The sequence below is a fragment of the Nannospalax galili genome, unplaced genomic scaffold (assembly GCF_000622305.1).
Source record: "Nannospalax galili isolate Female #2095 unplaced genomic scaffold, S.galili_v1.0 scaffold341, whole genome shotgun sequence".
Taxonomy (NCBI): domain Eukaryota; kingdom Metazoa; phylum Chordata; class Mammalia; order Rodentia; family Spalacidae; genus Nannospalax; species Nannospalax galili.
Window position 1 is genome coordinate 1,815,648 of NW_008346082.1, and position 18,856 is coordinate 1,834,503.

General features: G+C 45.0%; 1 protein-coding gene and 1 pseudogene across 1 annotated transcript in view; both read left to right on the forward strand.

Annotated features, from left to right (window-relative positions):
* The first annotated feature begins 3,069 nt into the window (after positions 1 to 3,069).
* Positions 3,070 to 18,856, forward strand: part of Dcaf12 (DDB1 and CUL4 associated factor 12) — a 31,131-nt gene continuing 15,344 nt past the window's right edge. The window contains exons 1-5 of the mRNA XM_008842464.3: positions 3,070 to 3,491; positions 4,887 to 5,141; positions 11,956 to 12,162; positions 14,014 to 14,074; positions 17,072 to 17,265. Coding sequence (XP_008840686.1) covers positions 3,414 to 3,491; positions 4,887 to 5,141; positions 11,956 to 12,162; positions 14,014 to 14,074; positions 17,072 to 17,265 — 795 coding nt within the window. The 5' untranslated portion in view covers positions 3,070 to 3,413. The remainder of the gene's footprint in view (positions 3,492 to 4,886; positions 5,142 to 11,955; positions 12,163 to 14,013; positions 14,075 to 17,071; positions 17,266 to 18,856) is intronic.
* LOC115071928 lies at positions 10,659 to 10,745 on the forward strand (annotated as a pseudogene).

An 18,856-nucleotide genomic window follows, 5' to 3' on the forward strand; every position in this document is an offset into this window, starting at 1 on the left:
CTAATAAACCATAAACCTTTGCTTTTGCATTTTGGTGTGTTGGGTCCTCGGTGGTCTTTTTGGGGTCCAGTGGATGAAGTACAACACCTGCATTGTAGGTAAGTGCACCTGTGTCATGCAGTGCCCATGGAGAACAGAAGATACTGTCAGATCCCCTGGACCTGGAGTTACGGACAGTTGTTAGGTGCCATGTGGGTGCTGGGTTTCAAACTGAGGTCTTCTACTAGAACAGTCAGTGTTCTTAACCGCTGAGCCATCTCTCTAGCCCAGAGATTATTTCTTAAAGAAGAAAAGTCAGCCGGGGGTGGTGGCGCATGCCTGTAGTCCCAGCACTTGGGAGGCAGAGGCAGGTGGATCTCTGAGTTCAAGGCCAGCCTGGTCTACATAGTGAATTCCAGGACAGCTGGGGCTACAGGGAGACCCTGTCTCAAAAAGACAAAAAAAAAGAAGAAGAAGAAAAGTCAACATGGTGTCTTACATCTATAATCCTAGCATTCAGGAAGCTGAGGCAAGAAGTTTGCCAGGAGTTCTAGGCCAGCCTGGGCTACAGTATTAGCCTGTCTCAAAAAATAAACAATAAACAAACAGAACTGAAAGGCTGGAAATGTAGCTCTGTTGGTAGAGTGCTTGCCCACCATGCAGAGGCCCTATGTTTGATCTCCAGCACTGCATAAAGAGGATATGGTCATGTATGCCTGTGATCCCAGCACTAGGGATCAGAATCAGAAATAATAACCCGGGCTAGAGACTTGAAAGAAAAAGAGAGAGAGAGAGAGAGAGAGAGAGAGAGAGAGAGAGAGAGAAAGGAAAGGGAGAGAAAGAAAGGAAGGAAAGAAAGGAAGGAAGGGGGGAGAAAAAACTGAGGCTAGTTTTGTAGTTCAGATACAATACTTTGCATGCAAGAGGCCCTTAAGCTTGATCACTAGCACTGAAAAAAACTGTTGTAAAGCTGTGGGTATAGCTGAGTTGTAGAACACATGACGTGCAAAGCTTTGAGTCTGAGTCTCCAGCACCTCCAAAAAGTAAGTTTACTATGAACTTTCAGACTTCACTCTATTTCCTCAGAGTTGGTGATGGGCATTTCGGGATGATCTGGAATGTCAAGATGAAGTGCCACTCCCAGAATCAGCCTGCCCTAGTGCCCAATGTGCCTTTCTGACGTGGCCTGGGGACATTGAGATCCCATCCCCACTCAGCCTATGCCAAGAGGTTCTCAAAGGATTCCAGACTCTTGTCCAATGGGCTCCTGGGTCATTCAGAGCATTGTGAGGCAAGACAGAACCTGAACAGACTCAAAAAAGGAACTGACATAGTCCTGCCCATTCACAATGTGTATACTTTTGAAGGGATAGGCTTAAGAAAGATGGGATTGCCTTTCTCAAGGAGGTATCAGAGGGTAGCTGAGGTGCTGATTTGGGATGGTGGCACATTGTTTCAATCTAGAAAACAAATCCAAATCTTTTTGTAGGCAGAACTGCAGATGGGACAACACAGTTCCCTGAAGGTATGAGGCTTGAAGCCTGAAGGGACCAGCAGGTAACTGGGCACCACAGCCCTCAGTCTCAAGCAAGAGCATCCTGCTTCCTCCAAGGGTTTCTTTGCCCAAGGAAAGTGGAAGCTGACACTCAAATTCCTTCAGGATCTTCAGAAAATGGAGGCAAGGGTGATCCTGAAAGCCCAACTCCCTTTGACTCACATGCCAAAAACGAGCACTCTTTCCTATGATTCAGAATTTCACCCAGCTTTTCCTTAATGGAGACAGAACCTGAGCTCCAAGAGAAAGGCAGGCAGTGGCAGGAATCATAGCATGAGGCCTATTTCCTGAAACACAAGACAGTGTGACTTTGATGGCAGGCCAAGGAAACCTAAAAGGGGGTAGAGTCACATGGTAAGAAAGTGACTTATGGTTTGGACAGGAGTCAGGATGAAGACAAGGTGGGGTGTTAAGGGCAAAGTGGAGAATGGAGTCTGAGGGCTCCCTAAAGTTGGGGAGAAGACAGTGAGCCAGTTGCAATAGCCTGGATTAGCTTTGTCAGGAAGGTGGGAAAGTCTGACCATGCCCCTGAGTTTGTGTTCACTATTTATTTTTTTAATTTTATGTGTATGAGTCTTTTACCTGCACACGGAGGCCAGAAGAGGGCATCAGATCCCTTGGAACTGGAGTTACAGATGTTAGCTGCCATGTGGGTGCTGGGAATCTAACCAGGGTCCTCTGCAAGAGCAGTCAGTGCTCTTAATCACTGAGCCATGTCTCTGGCCCTCTGATTCCATCTTGAACCATGGTGAAATAGGGTTTGCCTCCCTCACAGTGTCCAATCCTAAATGCCAGGTCATAGTTTGTGATGTGTGTGGAGAACCATGGTGCTAGATGTGAGGTGACCAGTTACAGGGGTAAGTACTGTTAAGAGAGCTTGTAAGGGTCAGAGCATGGGCCTAACAAACTAAGCCCCATCACCCTCAAGAGGCCAATTATAGAGAAATAATAGTGAGAAATATAGAGAAAGTAATAGTGAGAAATCAGAAAAAAAGTACATAGGAGTCCTGACATGAGGTTCAGGTTTAAATAGAAGGCAAAAGGTATGCATAACTAGGCAGCCCTGGTCCAGGTGAGCTCCCACCCGTCATCACGTCTCATCTCCAGTCTCTCCTGCAAGGTGGCCTGATGCGTTGTCAGAAACGTGACATCTCTTTCCAGGGGTCAAGCTCCTTTTCCTTCTTCCATCATGAGACTCCGGGGAAATTCCAATTTCTTAGGGTGCAACGTTTCAATAGTTTGATAGCCAAAGGGGCATCAGCGTCTCTAGGATATCCTCAATCCTGCCAAGATGGTTAGAGGACCCAAGGTTGGGATTCCTTCTGCTAGCAGGAGAGCGGCGTCTCACGTACGCTTCCCTGCGTACGAGCAGGCTGAGATCGGAAGTCTCTAGCCAGCAGCCGAATTCCCCTGGCCACAGCTCGTCCACAGCTAACCCCCTCTTGGCAAGGGGGAGGAGGCAGTTCCGGAAGAGACACCAAATCTTCTTCCAGTCTCCCGCCCCGCCCCCCGAGGGGGTGGTGGTGTCTAGGCGTCTCCGTGGCGACGCGCTACGATGTGCGGCTGCGCAGGGGTGACGGCGCGCAGGCGAACTGGGGGGTGGGGGGGTGTTTTGGTTCTCGGCGCTCGCCCTCCTTTTCAGACTTGGTGGTCCGAAAGCTTCTGGTTCCTGCCTCCCCTTCCCCTTCCCAGTCCCTTTCCCACCTCGACTTCACCCTCCTTCCCTTCTACCCGCCTCTCTTTGATCTCCGCCCGCCTCGAGTCCGGGCCGGGCGCCCGATCGCGCGCGGCCCGGGGGCCCAGTATATGACCCGCCGCCCTGCTGCCCCGCGCTTCCCCTGCCCCATGTGGCTGCGGGGCCCCGGCTGCGCTGCCCACTATGGCCCGGAAAGCAGTTAGCAGGAAGCGGAAAGCACCTGCCTCGCCTGGAGCTGGGAGCGACGTTCAGGACCCGCAGGTGAGGGCTTCCAGGCCGGGACCTGAGGGACGAGGCCGAAACACCACCAGGGGTTCGGGTCCTCAGCTAGGGTGTAGTCAGAGGTGGGACCGAACCGGGGTCCGGGCCCGCGTTGTGGTTGGGCCTTCTGGCACTCACTGCAGTCAGGTGGGCCGGAAGGGTGAGGAGCCAAAGGGAACTCAGAAATGAAGCCTTCCGCCGGAGGCCTGCAGCTAGCAATAGAGCTGGAGGACAAGTCAGAACCTTGGTCCTGGAGGAAGGAGAACTCGAAGTCAGGGAGAATCCGGAGCAAAGCCAACCTCCTGGAAGTGCATGGGAAGGAGACTGACCCTGTCTTCCAGTGACCGGAAAGCCGGGTGGATCGCCTCCCTTACTCGGGAAGGCGGCCCCTGAGCTTGGAGCTGGTCCTTTTCGCTCTTGGACAAGTACCTAGAAGAAACAGTTACCAGGTGTCATCCTTACACTGCCCCGCTTTGGCGGGGAAGATCTTGCAGTTGGATTCGCACTCTGGTTACTCGGGCCTTTCACCCCGTTGGTATTTGATTTTTCGAATTCTAAAACTGCTTGCAAGTGTAGGTCGCGCGATGTCAGATGAGCGGCCATTGATGATATATTCCTGGACGACCTGGGACCCCAGTCTGGCTCCTTGACCTACCCTTTATGTTCTACGGGGAGTACAGGCGAAGAGGGAGAAAGGGGCTGGGCAGAAATGTAGCCCAGGTGGGTTTGGGAATCACTGTGCCTCATTCCTTTCCCTGTCAACAGGGCAGGTGTACAGCGTTTATGAGTCCTTCATTTCCAAAAGGTCTGGTAACCTCATCCTGTTTTTCTTTCTCTATGTAAGTTTTGTTATGACAGTGTTATTTCAATGCCAGAAGAGTTAAGCTTGGCTTTCTGGATTGAGAATATTATTATGTGATACTTTTTAAAAAATATTTTATTTATTGGGTTTTTTTTTGGTCCTTGAACTCACAGAGATCTGCCTGCCTCTGCCTCCCAAGTGCTGGGACTACAGCCCAGCGCCACCACACCTGGCATATTTATTGTTTTTATTTTATGTGCATGAGTGTATTGCCTGCATGTATGTGAGTGAACCTGTGTTGTGCAGTGCCGCGGAAGTCAGAAGAAAGCTTTGGATTCCCCTGGAACTGGAGTTAAGGACAGTTCGTAGCTGCCATGTGGGTGCTGGGACTTGAACCTGGGTCCTCTGCAAGAGCAGTCAGTGCTCTTAACCACTGAGCCATCTCTCGAGCCCTATTCTATGATATTTTTTGTTTTATGTCAGCAATGGAGGATGAACTTTTGGTCATTTATTCCTTGATAATACAGTGGGATTTTTTTTTTGTTCTCAAGAAATGTGGCCAAACCTCTGATTTCAAATGTTGATTTCCACAGTTTGGTTGGGATCACTCCTTGCACAAAAGGAAAAGACTCCCTCCAGTGAAGAGATCCTTAGTCTACTACTTGAAGAACCGAGAAGTCAGGCTACAGAATGACACCACGTACTCTCGGGTGTTACATGGCTATGCAGCACAACAACTTCCTGGTCTCCTGAAGGAGAGAGAATTTCACCTTGGGACCCTTAATAAAGTGTTTGCTTCTCAGTGGTTAAATCATAGGCAAGTGGTGTGTGGCACAAAATGCAACACGGTAAGTGTCTGTGGGGAGGAATCTAAGACTTTTTCTTAAGCATAGGATGTGTTATTTTCACTGTTCATTTTCCCCATCGGTTTTCTTTGGATTTTTATAAGCAGAATTAGACTTTATTAAAAGAGATTTTTAAGTATCAGTGTTCAGACAAAAAGAAGTGCTCAAGAAAAGAGTAAGACAAAGCAAGTGTATGGGCTTTTCAAGGAGACATGCCCCTATCCATTTCCTTTAGGAAGAAATTGCCTTACTAAGAGGTCTCAAAAAAGGACAGAAGTTGGTGTTCAGAGTGCCTTTCAGGATACATAAAAGTGACAACTTAATTTCTGTCTACCAGCCTGTGACATACATAGAAGTATTCAGCACTTGGCTGAAGATAGAAATAAGGCAAACATTCTTTTTCAGGTCATAGAACCAAACACCTATAATCCCAGCACTTGGTAGCCTAAGGCAGGAGGATTGCTGCCTGCAATTTCCAAAGCAGTCTGGGGTACATAGTAAGATCCTGTCTCACAAAAAACCAAAGATACATAGGACATGACTAGTTTCTAATAAGAAAGACAGGGATTGTGAGCCTGGCGGCATATTTTGAAGTATAAACATTTGCTTTTTTGGAAAGTAACCTTTTGAAAAGGATTTAGAGGAAAGGGACATTAAATAGAGTGACAGTTATAAGTGAACAAAGGGAAAAATTTATCAGTAAGCTGTGTTACCAACACAGTCACAGTCAGGAATAAAATGAATCAAAGAGTAGATATGATTGGAACTGAAGGCATAAACAGCATGATGCCACAGGAGTGGTAAATAGGAGAGATAGAACTTGGTGTTGGGTGAATAATCATTAACTCCCTCCATTTTTACCTCACCTGGTATATATAGACAGGTAATGTGAAAGCAGTGAGTAAATTGACCCTGGACCAATGTAGCAAATTATTTAGAAGGTTTCATCAAGAAAATCTTGGGCCAGGAGTGATGGCAGACACTTTTGTTCCCAGTACTCTAGAGGCAAGCTGATCTCTGTGTGTTCAAGACTGGCCTGGGAGGAAAAGGTAGGCAGATCTTTGTGTGTTCAAGCCTAGTCTGGTCTACTGAAATGGTAGGGGTGAGTGGGTGCTTAAAGGATATGGGCCGACAACCTGAGTTCCAAAACCCACATAATACGAGAACCACAAGTTGACTTCCACATGCTTCTGTGATGTGTGTATACACCTCCCTAAGTATAAATAAGATGTTTTGAAAAAAATATTGACAATCTTAGTACTAGGAGAAGTATCTTTATAAAGAACATAGGCAAAATTTTAAACAGCTTTGAGGAAGGAAATAATACTAATGTGGCTGAGGCCAGTTTTTCACTTCCTCTTCTGTTGAAGGTTGTTTGTCTTACACAGAGTCCTTTCAAAACTAGGCCAGGCATGGTGGCACAAGCCTTTAATCCTAGCAGAGGCAGGCAGATCTTTGAGTTTGAGGCCAGCCTGGTCTATATAGTGAGTTCCAGGCTAGCTGGGCTACAGGGAGATCCTATCTCAAAAAGACAAAAACAACAACAACAAAAAAATCTAGATGGTAGTAGCAAGCCTCTACAAAACCTCCTTTTTTTTTTTTGGTCTTTTTTGAGACAGGATTTCCCTTTAATCCCAGCTGGCCTGGAACTCATTATGTAGATCAGGCTGGCCTTGAACTCACAGAGATCCACCTGCCTCTGGCAAAATTTTATTATTTATTTATTTATTTTATTATTTTTATTATTATTATTATTATTATTTTTGGTCTTTTTGAGACAGGGTCTCCCTGTAGCCCTAGCTGGCCTGGATTTGCTGTGGAGTCCAGGCTGGCCTCAAACTCACAGAGATCCACCTGCTTCTGCCTCCTGGGTGCTGGGATTAAAGGCACGCACCACCATGCCCAGCGAGCTGATTTATTTTTATTTTATGTGTATGAGTGTTATGCCTGCATGTATATAAGTGCATGTTGTGCAATGCCTGCAGAGGCCAGAAGAGGGCATTGGATCCCCTGGAACTGGAGTTAACAGATAGCTGTTAGTTGCCCATGTGGGTTCTGGGAATTGAATCCAGGTCCTCTGCAAGAGCAGCCAGTGCTCTTAACTGCTGAGCTATCTCTCCAGTCCTGGTTTGTTTTTAAAGGATTTATTTTTAGTTTATATGTATGAATCATTTGCCTGCATGTATATGTGTGTACTATGTGCATGCCTGGTGCCCAGAGATCCAAAGAGGGCATTGAATCCCCTGAAGTTGGAGTAACAGATGGCTGTGAAGCTACCGTGTGGGTGCTGGGATGTGAACTTGGGTCCTTTCCAACAGCAGCTAGTCATCTAGCTGAGATTTTAATTGCTGAGTCATCTCTAGCCCCTCGGTTCTCTTTGAAGGGGGCTACAATCTTTTTTTGTTATTTCTTTTTTGAGACAGTTTCACTTTGTAGCCCTGGCTGGCCTAGAACTTACTATGTAGACCACCAAGTTTTACACCAGCCCAGCCAGGACTACATGAAACCCTGTTTCATAAAAGTAAGAGCTATGGGGGGGCCCAGGCGTGGTGGCGCACGCCTTTAATCCCAACAATTGGGAGGCAGAGGCAGGTGGATCTCTGTGAGTTCAAGGCCAGCCTGGTCTACATAGTGAGTTCTAGGACAGCTGGGGCTACAAGGAGACCCTGTCTCAAAAAGACCAAAAAAAAAAAAAAAAAGCTAGGGCCGGAGAGATAGCTCAGTGGTTAAGAGCACTTGCTGTTGCTTTTGCAGAGGACCCAGGATCGGTTCCCAGCACCCATATTGTGGTTAACATCCATCTATAACTTGAGTTCTAGGGAATCTAGCGCATGAAGATAAAACATACATGTAAACAGGTCTTAAAATTTTTTTCTTAAAAAATGTGAACATAGTATAAATGTTCAACAATAGAGAATGCATTTGATAAATGCTAGTGTATATGTAGTGAACTACGTTATAGTCATTAAAAATTATGTAGAGAACTGGGCACCATTGCACACACCTATAATCCTGCACTGGAAAGAGAGAAGAGCAGGAGGATCAGGAGTTCAAAGTCATCTTCTGCTGCACGGCAGGTTTGAGGACAGCCTGCACTACATAAGATGTCTCAAAAAACAAGCCAGGCATAGTGGCCCACACCTTTATTCCCAGCACTCCAGAGGCAGAAGCAAGTGTATCTCTGTGAATTCGAGGCTATCCTGGCGTACGTAGCAAGTTCCAGGTCAGTTGGGGCTACAGGGAGACCCTGTCTCAAAAAGACAAAAAAAGTTTGTTGACTAATTTGGAAAGGTGTTGTTTTATCAAATTAAAGGATGGAGATTGGCCAGGCAAGGTGGTACATGCCTTTAATCCCAGTACTCAGGAGACAGAGAAAGCCTGATCTCTGTGAGTTTCAGGCCAGTTGGTGTTATGTAGTGAGATCCAGGAAAGAACAAAACTCTTCAGCCCTCATTATTCCAAATTGCAATACATGTCTGTGTGGGACAATATCATTCCATAGCCGGAGGTACTGTATTGGATGGAAAGAAGCTGGGCGCTAGCATTCATCTCTCTCTGCTTCTTGACTGTGGCTACAATTTAACTAGCTACCTCAAGCTCCTGCTGCTGTGACTTCCCTGGAACTATGAACCAAAATAAACCCTTCCTAAGTTGCCTTTTGTTAGGTATTTTTTTCAGCAGTGAGACAACTAACCACTTATTTTTCATTTTTGACACATAGAATGCTTTCTGTTGTGTTTCTTGGTCTTGGCTCTCTGATTTGCTACTTAGGTTTTCAGATTGGGATAAGAGTGGATTCTCCTGCCCTCTCTCTGACTGTAGTATCGTTTATCTTAATGTCTTGGGGACCTGCATGCATTTGCTTTCCTTTCTGTTCTAGATTCCATTCTAGAAAGAACACCCTAATTTTTAGTAGCTTTGTGAGGCTCCGTGTTCCTTTTTAAGCCACTTTGTTTTGTGAGTAGAGCTTTGGTATCTGTCTGTACTTGCACATGTATATGTATGGAGATTGGCTCACTCATCTTTGATAGTCCTCAGCAACAACCTTTGCTTTTCTCCCTTTCCCAGATGGGGAGGTTCAAGGAGCCAGAGCCTCAGGCTTCCCTTGCTCTGCTGCCAGTTTCTGGCACAGATCCTGATAGGTTAATATAGAGCAGCCTCACTTTGAGGTGTATAACAGGGATCTGCATGAAGCCTCAGCCCCTTGTCAGGATGTATAGCAGTTCTGTGGCAGTTCATCACATCCTTGGGCTTCCCTCCAAAGAAGTAGGAAATCCTGACTTATACATGGCACTTGGCTGTTCTGCTGCAAGTATGAGGGTAAGGATGGGGATATGATTTTGATTTCCTGAGTCTTTAAATACCAAGACATCTCAGTTTTTCTGCCTTACCATAGGAAATGTTTTTCATTTAATTTAGTAACCTTTCTTGGGTCTGGAGACATGACTCAGTGGTTAAGAGGACTTGCTGTTCTTGGTTCCCAGCATCACCATGTAGTGGCTAACCACTGTCCAAAAAACTCCAGTTCCGAGGATCCAGTGCCCTCTTCTGGCCTCTGTGGGCACTGCACATGTATGATGTGCTTACATACATGTAGATAAAACAATCATACACATAAAATATTAATAAAGTTTTAAAAACTTTATGTGTATGAATGTTTTTTCATGTATGTAAGTGCACCCATGTCATGAAGTGCCCATGGAGGACAGAAGAGGACATTGGATCCCCTGGAGCTGGAGTTACTCATGGTGGGTGGTTAGCAGCTGTGAGGGTGCTAGAACCAGACCGCGGTCCTCTGCAAGCCAGGACTCCTTAACTTTTGAGCCCTCATACAAATAAATTTTAAAAAAGAAAAAGAAACCTTAACATTTCATATGTGCACAAACCTACACACAGAAACGCAGATACACATAAATTTTAAAATATATTATTTTTTAAAGGTTTATTTGTATTTTTTGTATGCAAGTTTTTGCCTGCATTTATGTGTACTGAGACTAGAAGAGCTGGGCCAGAGCTGCCATATGGGTGCTGGGAACCAAACCTGGGTCCTCTGTAAGAGCTGCTTGTAAGTGCTCTCAACTGGTGAGTCATTTCTCAGCCCCTTTGGTTGCTTTTGGAAAGAAAACATTTATTTTGTAGACTGCTAGGAGCTCACAGGGCATGACAGTCACTGAAGAACCTCCTGCCTTGATTTTTTTTTTTGAAACGGTCTCCCTGTAGCCCTAGCTCTCCTGGAACTCACTATGTAGACCAGGCAGGCCTTGAACTCACAGAGATCCACCTGCTTTTGCCTCCCAAGTGCTGGGACTACAGGAGTGCACCACCACACCTGGCAGCCTGCCTTGATTTTTAATATAGGATCTCTTCTAGCCCAGGTGGCCTCAGACTTTTCCTGCCTCTACTTCCCCAAGTGCTGATACTCTAGCTATGTGCTCACAATGCACTGCAATTAACAGATACTTGGTTAAGCACCCATTTTATGCTAAACACTGTGGTATAGATAAGAAAGAAGATTGAATGCTTGCTTCATCAGCAACATAAGTTGAAATTAGAATGATACAGAGAAGATTAGCATGGCCCCAAATTTACAAAGCATTCCATATTTTTTAAGAAACTTGGGGAGGGATTGGAAAGATTGATTGTTCAGTGATTAAGAGCATGCATTGCCCTTCCAAAGGACTTGACTTCAGTTCCCAGCACCCAGGTCTGGTGGCTCACAATTCTCTGTAACTCTAATTCCAGGGGATCCGATGTCTCTGGCCTCTGTGGACACCTGCACCTATGTGTACACACACACATACACATAATTTTAAAAATTTATTAAAAAAAGAGCCATGTGTGGTGGTGCATGCCTCTAGTCCCAGCACTCAGGAGGCGGAAGTAGGTGAAATTGATGCCATCCTGGTCCACATAGGTGAGTTTCAGGCCATCTGGGGCTACAGAGAGACCTCTGCAAAGTTAATCTAGAGGGGAAACCCCATAAAGTGGTAGGTGCAGTTGTGTAGTGGTTAAGGATTATGACAGAGTTTTAGGCCAAGAATGTCATTGAAGAGTACTTCAAATGCAAGAAATGAACAAATAAGACATTTAGCTCATTTAAAAGAAAAGAAAGCAGATTGAAGGGCTGGCATGATGGCTCAAATGGGTAAAGGTGTTTGCCTCCAAACTTGATGACCTGTGTAAAGTACCTAGGACTCACATAGTGCAAGGAGAGAATTGACTCTTGCAAGTGGTCCTCTGATCTACACACATTCAAATAAATATAATAAAAAGAATTTTTTAAAAAGATTGGGACTGGAGAGATGGCTTGGCTAAGAGCACTGGCTATTGTAGAAGACCCAGGTTTGAATCCCAGCACCCACATGGCAGTTAACTGTCTGTAACGCCAGTTCCAGGGGATCCAACACCGTCTTATTACCTCCATGGGCATTGTACAACATGGGCATACCTACTACATACAGGCACACAACACATTTATACACATAAAATAATAAAATTTATTTTATTTTTTTTTTTTGGTCTTTTTGAGACAGGGTCTCCCTGTAGCCCCAGCTGTCCTGGAACTCACTATGTAGACCAGGCTGGCCTTGAACTCACAGAAATCGCCTGCCTCTGCCTCTGAAGTGCTGGGACTACAGGCGTGCGCCACCATGCCCGGCAAAATATTTTTTTTTAACACAGAGACCCACCTGCCTCTGCCTCTGGAGTGCTGGGATTAAAAGCATGTACTGCCACGCCCAGCACAAATGGATATTTGTATCTAGTGCTGGCACATTAAATAGAAACTTTCAGTTTGTGTGTCTCTTTTGTCTTGTAGCTCTTTGTAGTGGATGTCCAGACAGGCCAGATCACCAAGATTCCCATTCTGAAAGATCGAGAACCTGGATGTTTGACTCAGCAGGGCTGTGGTATTCATGCAATTGAGCTGAATCCATCTAGAACACTTCTAGCCACTGGAGGAGACAACCCGAACAGTCTGGCCATCTATCGGTTACCCACACTAGATCCTGTGTGTGTTGGTGATGTAAGTTTGTTTTCAAACGTGGTCCAGTAGGTAATGTGGACCCTCTCCATATCTGGGAAGGAATGGTTTTCGCTAGATTTCTCCTGACCCAGGGACATGGGGATGAGGGATGGAAAAGAGATAGGAGAATGGAAACTGGAATCCATAGGTCACTACTAGAGTATATGTTTGATAAAAGTAGCAGGTCTTTATGGTCAACAATAGTGGATTGTTTTTCAATTCAGAGTCTACATATCTCCCATTGCACAGTCAGAAAATAAATTTATTAAAGTATTCATTCACCAACTTCAATGGTCTGGCATTGTTTTTGGCCCTGGGAACAGAGCAATGAACAAAACCAATAAAACCCTTGCCTTCAGTATAGCTGAAGGTCACTTGTAAACCAGCAGCACAACCAGATAATATAGACCAATAACTGTCAGTAACATGTCAGTGTAATATAGGAAGGAGTACCAGCAGGCCAAAGTGTTAGAGAGTAAGAAGAGGCTATTTCAGAGGGTAGTCAGAGAAAGCCTGGTAAGATATCATTTGAGCAGGGATGTGGCATTAGTACATCAACATTTGATCACCTGAACAGATTAAAAACCTCACTCTAAAATTTGGTAAGAGTTGGAGGATACACATTCCCCTAGATGTCTCTTAGAACCAGCTATCTTTGGGAGCTATACTGATAGAACTTTCTCTGGAACTATGTTTCTAGAACTGTGTCCTCCAGCCTGGCCCCATGCATAATTTTATTCAAAATGGCTTCTCCAGTTTCAATCTGGGAAGTACAAGCTTGGCTCCACCTCATCTTAACAGACCATCCAGCCTTTTCATTCCTAGTTCTAGATTATCTCATTCATCCAAGGTCATGCGTCCTTCCCAATCACCACTGTATTCAATAGAGATGGTATGCCACCTTGTAGTGCTTTGATATGTTAGTTTCAAGTATACCCACAGTTATTCATTATCTTGGAGCACCAACCGAGTTTGCCAAGGAGACCCCAGGTCATCAGACCCAAGAGCACATGGTTTTGTTGGGGTTGATTAAAAGTCATTAGTTCAGATTATGTCCATTAAAAAAGTCATTACTGGGGCTGGAGAAATGGCTCAGTGGTTAAGAACGCTGGTTGTTCTTGCAGAAGACTCAGGTTTGAATCACAGTACCCACATGGCAGCTAACAACTGTCTGTAACTCCAGTCCCAGGGGATCCGACAGCCTCTTCTGACCTCTGCAGGCATTGCATGACACAGATGCACTTACCTACATGCAGGCAATACACGTCTACACTTAAAGCAACCATGGAAACAAGCCATGAGAGTATTCTAGGCAGAAGACAGCCCAGATAAGACATCGGAGGGAGAAGGCCAGAGCTTTGCATAGTGCCAGTTTTGTTCTACCTTTGATTCTCCAAAAATAGTGTGGGATATTGCTTCATGGGTTGAGATTTTAGAGGCCATGTTTTATTTGTTGATATTTGTGCGTATATGTGTATTTGTGCATGTGAAGGTGCATGTGTAGAAGAAATTAGAGGATGACTTTCAGGAGTCAGTCCTCCTACCACATGGGTTCTGGGGATAGAGCTCAGGTGGTCAGGCTTGGCAGCAAGCACTGTTAACCACTGAATAATCTTGCCAGCAGGGTCTCTGTGTGTTGCCTAAATTGGCCTAGAACTTGGGATCCTCCTATCTCAGCTTTCTCGGTGATAGCATTATAGGTTAGTGCCATTATTCCTATTTATATTTTTTACAAAAGTATTTTCAGGTCAGACCTGTATGGTTCTTGAGAGTTCTTTATAGCCATTATTCACCAATGTCTTTTTTGGTTTTTCTTCTTTCCTCTATGTACCTGTCACTTTCCCCTCTAAGGATGGACATAAAGACTGGATCTTTTCCATTGCATGGATCAACGATACTATGGCAGTGTCTGGTAAAGTTGCCCTCCTTTAGGAACTTTGGTGTGGCAGAGAGGAAAGTTAAAAATTACAGTAGTGTGATAAAAAATAGCCCACTATATAATATGACCAGGGGCCAGGAGATCTTACTTTGTGTTTTTGTGGTGCTTGGTTGAAACCAGGGCCTTGAGAACAATAAACCATCTAGCACTCCCCCTGCTTTTTTTTCAGACAGGGTCTCATATTGTAGCCAAAGTTAACCTGGAACTCACTGTATGGTCCAGGCTAAGCTTAAACTTCTGACAATTCCCCCTGCCTCAGCCTCCTCTAAGTGCTGATATTATATGCATGAGCCTGTATAATCAGTTTAGGAGATTATGTTTAGTCATTATTGCTCCCTGTTTGTCTTGTGTATGTGTATAATGTGTGCCTGAGAACAAGGATGCTCAGGTCGTGGCACTTAAATGGATGCCAGAGCATAGCTTTCAGAAGCTGGTTTTCTCCTTCTGCCATCAGTTCCTGGGATCAAACTCAGGTTGTCAGACTTTGCATGGCAAGCCCTTTTACCCACAGCCATTTAGCTGGCCTAGATTTTGTTTCTTTTTTTGTTTTTGTTTTTGAGAAAGGGTCTCTGACCCAGAACTTGTTATGTAGACTAGGCAGACCTTGAACTCAGATCCACCTGCTTCTGCCTCTGGATTGCTGGAATTAAAGCATGCATAGGGGTTAGGGAGATGGAGAGATGCTTAGTGGTTGGGAGCATTTGTTGCTCTTGCAAAGGACCCAGGTTCAGTTACCAGCACTACGTGGAGGTTTACAATCATCTGTTTCAGTTTCAGGGAATCTCTAGCACCCTTTTCTAGCTTCCACAGGCACCAAGCACACAAGTAGTGCACATACATACTTGCAAGCAAATGAATCCAGCTGGCCTGGATTCACTATGTAGACCAGGCTGGCTTTGAACTCACAGAGATCTGCCTGCCCCTGCCTCTTGGGTGCTGGGACTAAAGGCATGTGCCATCAAGCCCAGCATAAATAAATCTTAAAAAAAAAAAAATGCATGTACTACCACGCCTGTTAGCTGCCATGTGGGTGCTGGGAATTGAACCCAAGTCGTCTGCAAGAGCAGCTGGTGCTTTTAACTGCTGAGCCATTTTTCCAGCCCCTACCCTTATTGTCTGTGCATGTGTGCATGTGCATGCTTGTGTATGATGTGCAAGTGCAGATACAGGTGTCCCACAGTACACCTGTGGTATCAGAGGACAATTTTCAGAAGTTCTCTTCTGCTACCTTGTAGATCCAGGGATCAAACTCAAGTCATTAGTCCCACTGAGTCATCTTACTAGATCCACTTTATTTTTTAAGACAAGGTCTCTCACTGACCCTGGAGCTCATTAATTCAGCTAGACTGGTTAATAAGCCCCAGAGATCCTCCTGTTTCTACCTCCCTATTGCTGAGGTTACAGGTGTGTGCCACCATGTCTGTCTTATGCGTGAGTTCTGGGAGATTGAATTTAGGTCCTCATGCCTATACCATAAACACTTTATCAACAGAGCTATCTTCTTGGTGCCTGCAACTCTTTTCTAGAGCTTCATCGAGATTTAATGGTTGTGAAGGTGTTTTGGAGAGGTTGATATGTTCTCTAATATAGAAGCAATTATTTTATTTTCTATACAATTTTATAGCATTAAATTTTTCTGTTTTCTTTGGCTTTTTTTCCTCCCCTAAACCCCCCTCATTTCAGAGTTACAAGAAAAATAGTCATAATAGTCACTAAACTAAGTACTTTACATAGGTATCTTATGTAATTGTCAGAATAACATTACAAGGTTTGCATTATTACCTCATTTCACGGGTGACATTTAGATGTAGAGAAGTTATAACTTTCAGTGGCCACAGAGACAGATAGGTAGATCAGTGGTTTGAATTCAGGTCTGTTTGACTTCAGAACCCATTCATAGAACTTAGAAAGCTAAGGATACATCAGTGTGTTCTTTGGGTTCTTAGTAAGGCAGTAGAAAGTAAGGCCAGAAAGGAAAATAAATCTAATAAAGATCTAAATTACTCAGAAAGAACAACAAATTACTCAGAAAGGAGCTCAGACACTTCTGGATTTCCTGTCATTTCATTTTTCCAAGGATTGAACATTTCTTTTTTTTAAATTTTCTTTTAAATTAAAAAAAAATTTTATTTATTGCCGGGTGTGGTAGCGCACTTGGGAGGCAGAGGCAGGCAGATCTCTGTGAGTTCAAGGCCAGCCTGGTCTACATAGTGAGTTCCAGGACAGCTGGGGCTACAGGGAGACCTTGCTTCAAAAAGACGTGAGTGCACCCATGTCGTACAATGCATCGGAGATCAGAAGGGGGCCTCGGATTCCCCCTGGAACTGGAGTTAAGAATGGTTTGGAGCCACCATGTGGGTGCTGGGACTCAAACCTGGGTCCTCTGCAAGAGCAGTCAATGCTTTTAACCGCTGAGCCATCTCTCCAGCCCCCCTTTTCTCTTCTTTAATTACCTTTATTTATTTTTGTTCTCTTTTTCTCTTTCTCTTTCTCTCGTTTTTGAGACAGGGTGTCATTGTGTTACTCTGGCTGGCCTGGAACTGTAGGTAGGCTAGCCTCAAAGTCTGCCTCTGGTTCCTCATTCTTGGAAAGACATTATGGTTGCTGTGAGTCCGTGTAAACCTTTAAGTGAGCTCATGGACCTCTCTGAAATTGGATATAATGTTTTTATTGTTTTTATAGAGAAATAAGTCCAAAACTAGGCGTGATTGCTCACACCTGTAATAATAGCACTCAGGAAGCTGAGGCAGCAGGATTGCTGTGACTTTGAGGCCAGCCTAGGCTACAGAGTGAGATCCTATCACAAAACAACAACAACAAAGCATATTGTACTATATTTGGGGTAGGACTCCTAACCAAGCTTCAGTGCCAGTGAGGAGGTTAAGGATGAAGAAAAGCCCGTGGTGGCTTCTGTGGGACTGTCCCATGCAGGGTCAAATTTATCCTACATTTGAGTCTCCCACCCTGCAGGTTCACGTGATGGTTCCATGGGACTCTGGGAGGTGACAGATGATGTGTTAACCAAAAGTGATGAAAGGCACAATGTGTCACGGGTCCCTACGTATGCTCATATCACTCACAAGGCCTTAAAGGACATCCCTAAGGAGGATACAAACCCTGACAACTGCAAGGTCCGGGCTCTAGCTTTTAACAACAAGAACAAGGTAAGAACTTAAGGGACTGCAGAAGCCTGTTACTTCTGACCTTTGTCTTGGGAATATTTCTCCTCATGGCAGTGCTCACTGCATAGTCTGCCTCTAAGCCCACAGACCACCTCTTAAAGGCCAAGGAACACTGGTAAGAGTTTATGAGGCTATAAAGCCCACCCTTGGATCTCTGCAATATCTGTGGTCCTGCTCCTAACTTCCCTGAGGCTTCTCTAATCTGACAATTTCTCATTTGCACAAGCCTTTTCAGGTGCTCTATTTTGGTGTGATTTTTCATACTTAACCTCTAAAAGTACTTCATTTATTTTGAAGTTTTTTTGTTGTGGTTGTTTTGTTTTAGTTTGACACAGGGTCCCTGTTGCCCCATCTGGCCTAGAGCTCATAATGTAGACCAAGCTGGCCCCCATTTCCTCCCCCATGCCCAGCTTTTCAAGTTCCTTCTCATTCTTCACTGCCTCCTTTGCCTTACCCTTGCCACCAAGTTGTCCCTAATCACAGTGTCAGATCTCTTAACACAGGTTTAAAGCAAAATCTTAAGAATGTAGAGCCAGAGCCAGAAAAGGAACAAGGCTTCTGCTCATGATGAAAAAGGCCCCAGTTTGAAAGGTGGTTTTTGTGGGGGTTGTTTTTCTTTTTGGTCTTTTTGAGACAGGGTCTCCCTATAGCCCCAGGTGGCCTGGAACTTGCTATGTAGACCAGGCTGGACCCCCAAACTCAGAGATCCACCTGTATACCTGTATTTCTGCCTCCTGAGTGTTGGGATGCTGGGATTAGAAGTGTGCACCACCACGCCCCACTGAAAGATTATTCTTTTTTAAAAATATATTTATTATTAATATTTTATTTATTTAGTTTTGGTCTTTTTGAGACAGGGTCTTCCTGTAGCCCCAGCTGTCCTGGAACTCACTATGTAGACCAGGCTGGCCTGGAACTCACGGAGAACCGCCTGCCTCTGCCTCCTGAGTGCTGGGATTAAAAGCGCGACCCACCACGCCTGGCTTTATTATTTTTATTTTGGGTGTATGCCTGTATTGCCTGCATGTATGTGAGTGCACCTGTGTCGTGCAGTGCCACGGAGGTCAGAAGAGGGCTTTAGATTCCCCTGGAACTGGAGTTAAAGATGGCTTGTAGCCGCCATGTGGGTGCTGGGAATTGAACCCAGGTCCTCTGCAAGAGCAGTCAGTGCTTGTAACTGCTGAGCCATCTCTCTAGCCCCTCATTTATTATTTTTATTTTATGTGTATGAGTGTATTGCCTGTGTGTGTGTAAGTACACTTGTGTCCTGCAGTGCCCTCGGAGGTCAAAAGAAGGCATTAGATCCCCTGGAACTGGAGCTACAGGTGGTTGTTAACCACCATGTCAGTGGGTGCTAGGAATTGAACCCTGGTCCTCTGCAAGAGCAATCAGTGCTCTTGACTGCTGAGCCATCTCTCCAGCCCCTGAAAGATTATTCTTTTTTTTGCGGGGGGGTGTCTTTTTGAGACATGGTCTCCCTGTAGCCCCAGCTGGCCTGGATTTGCTATGGAGACCAGGCTGGCCTCGATATCTCAGAGATCCGCCTACCTCTGCCTTCTGAGTGCTGGGATTA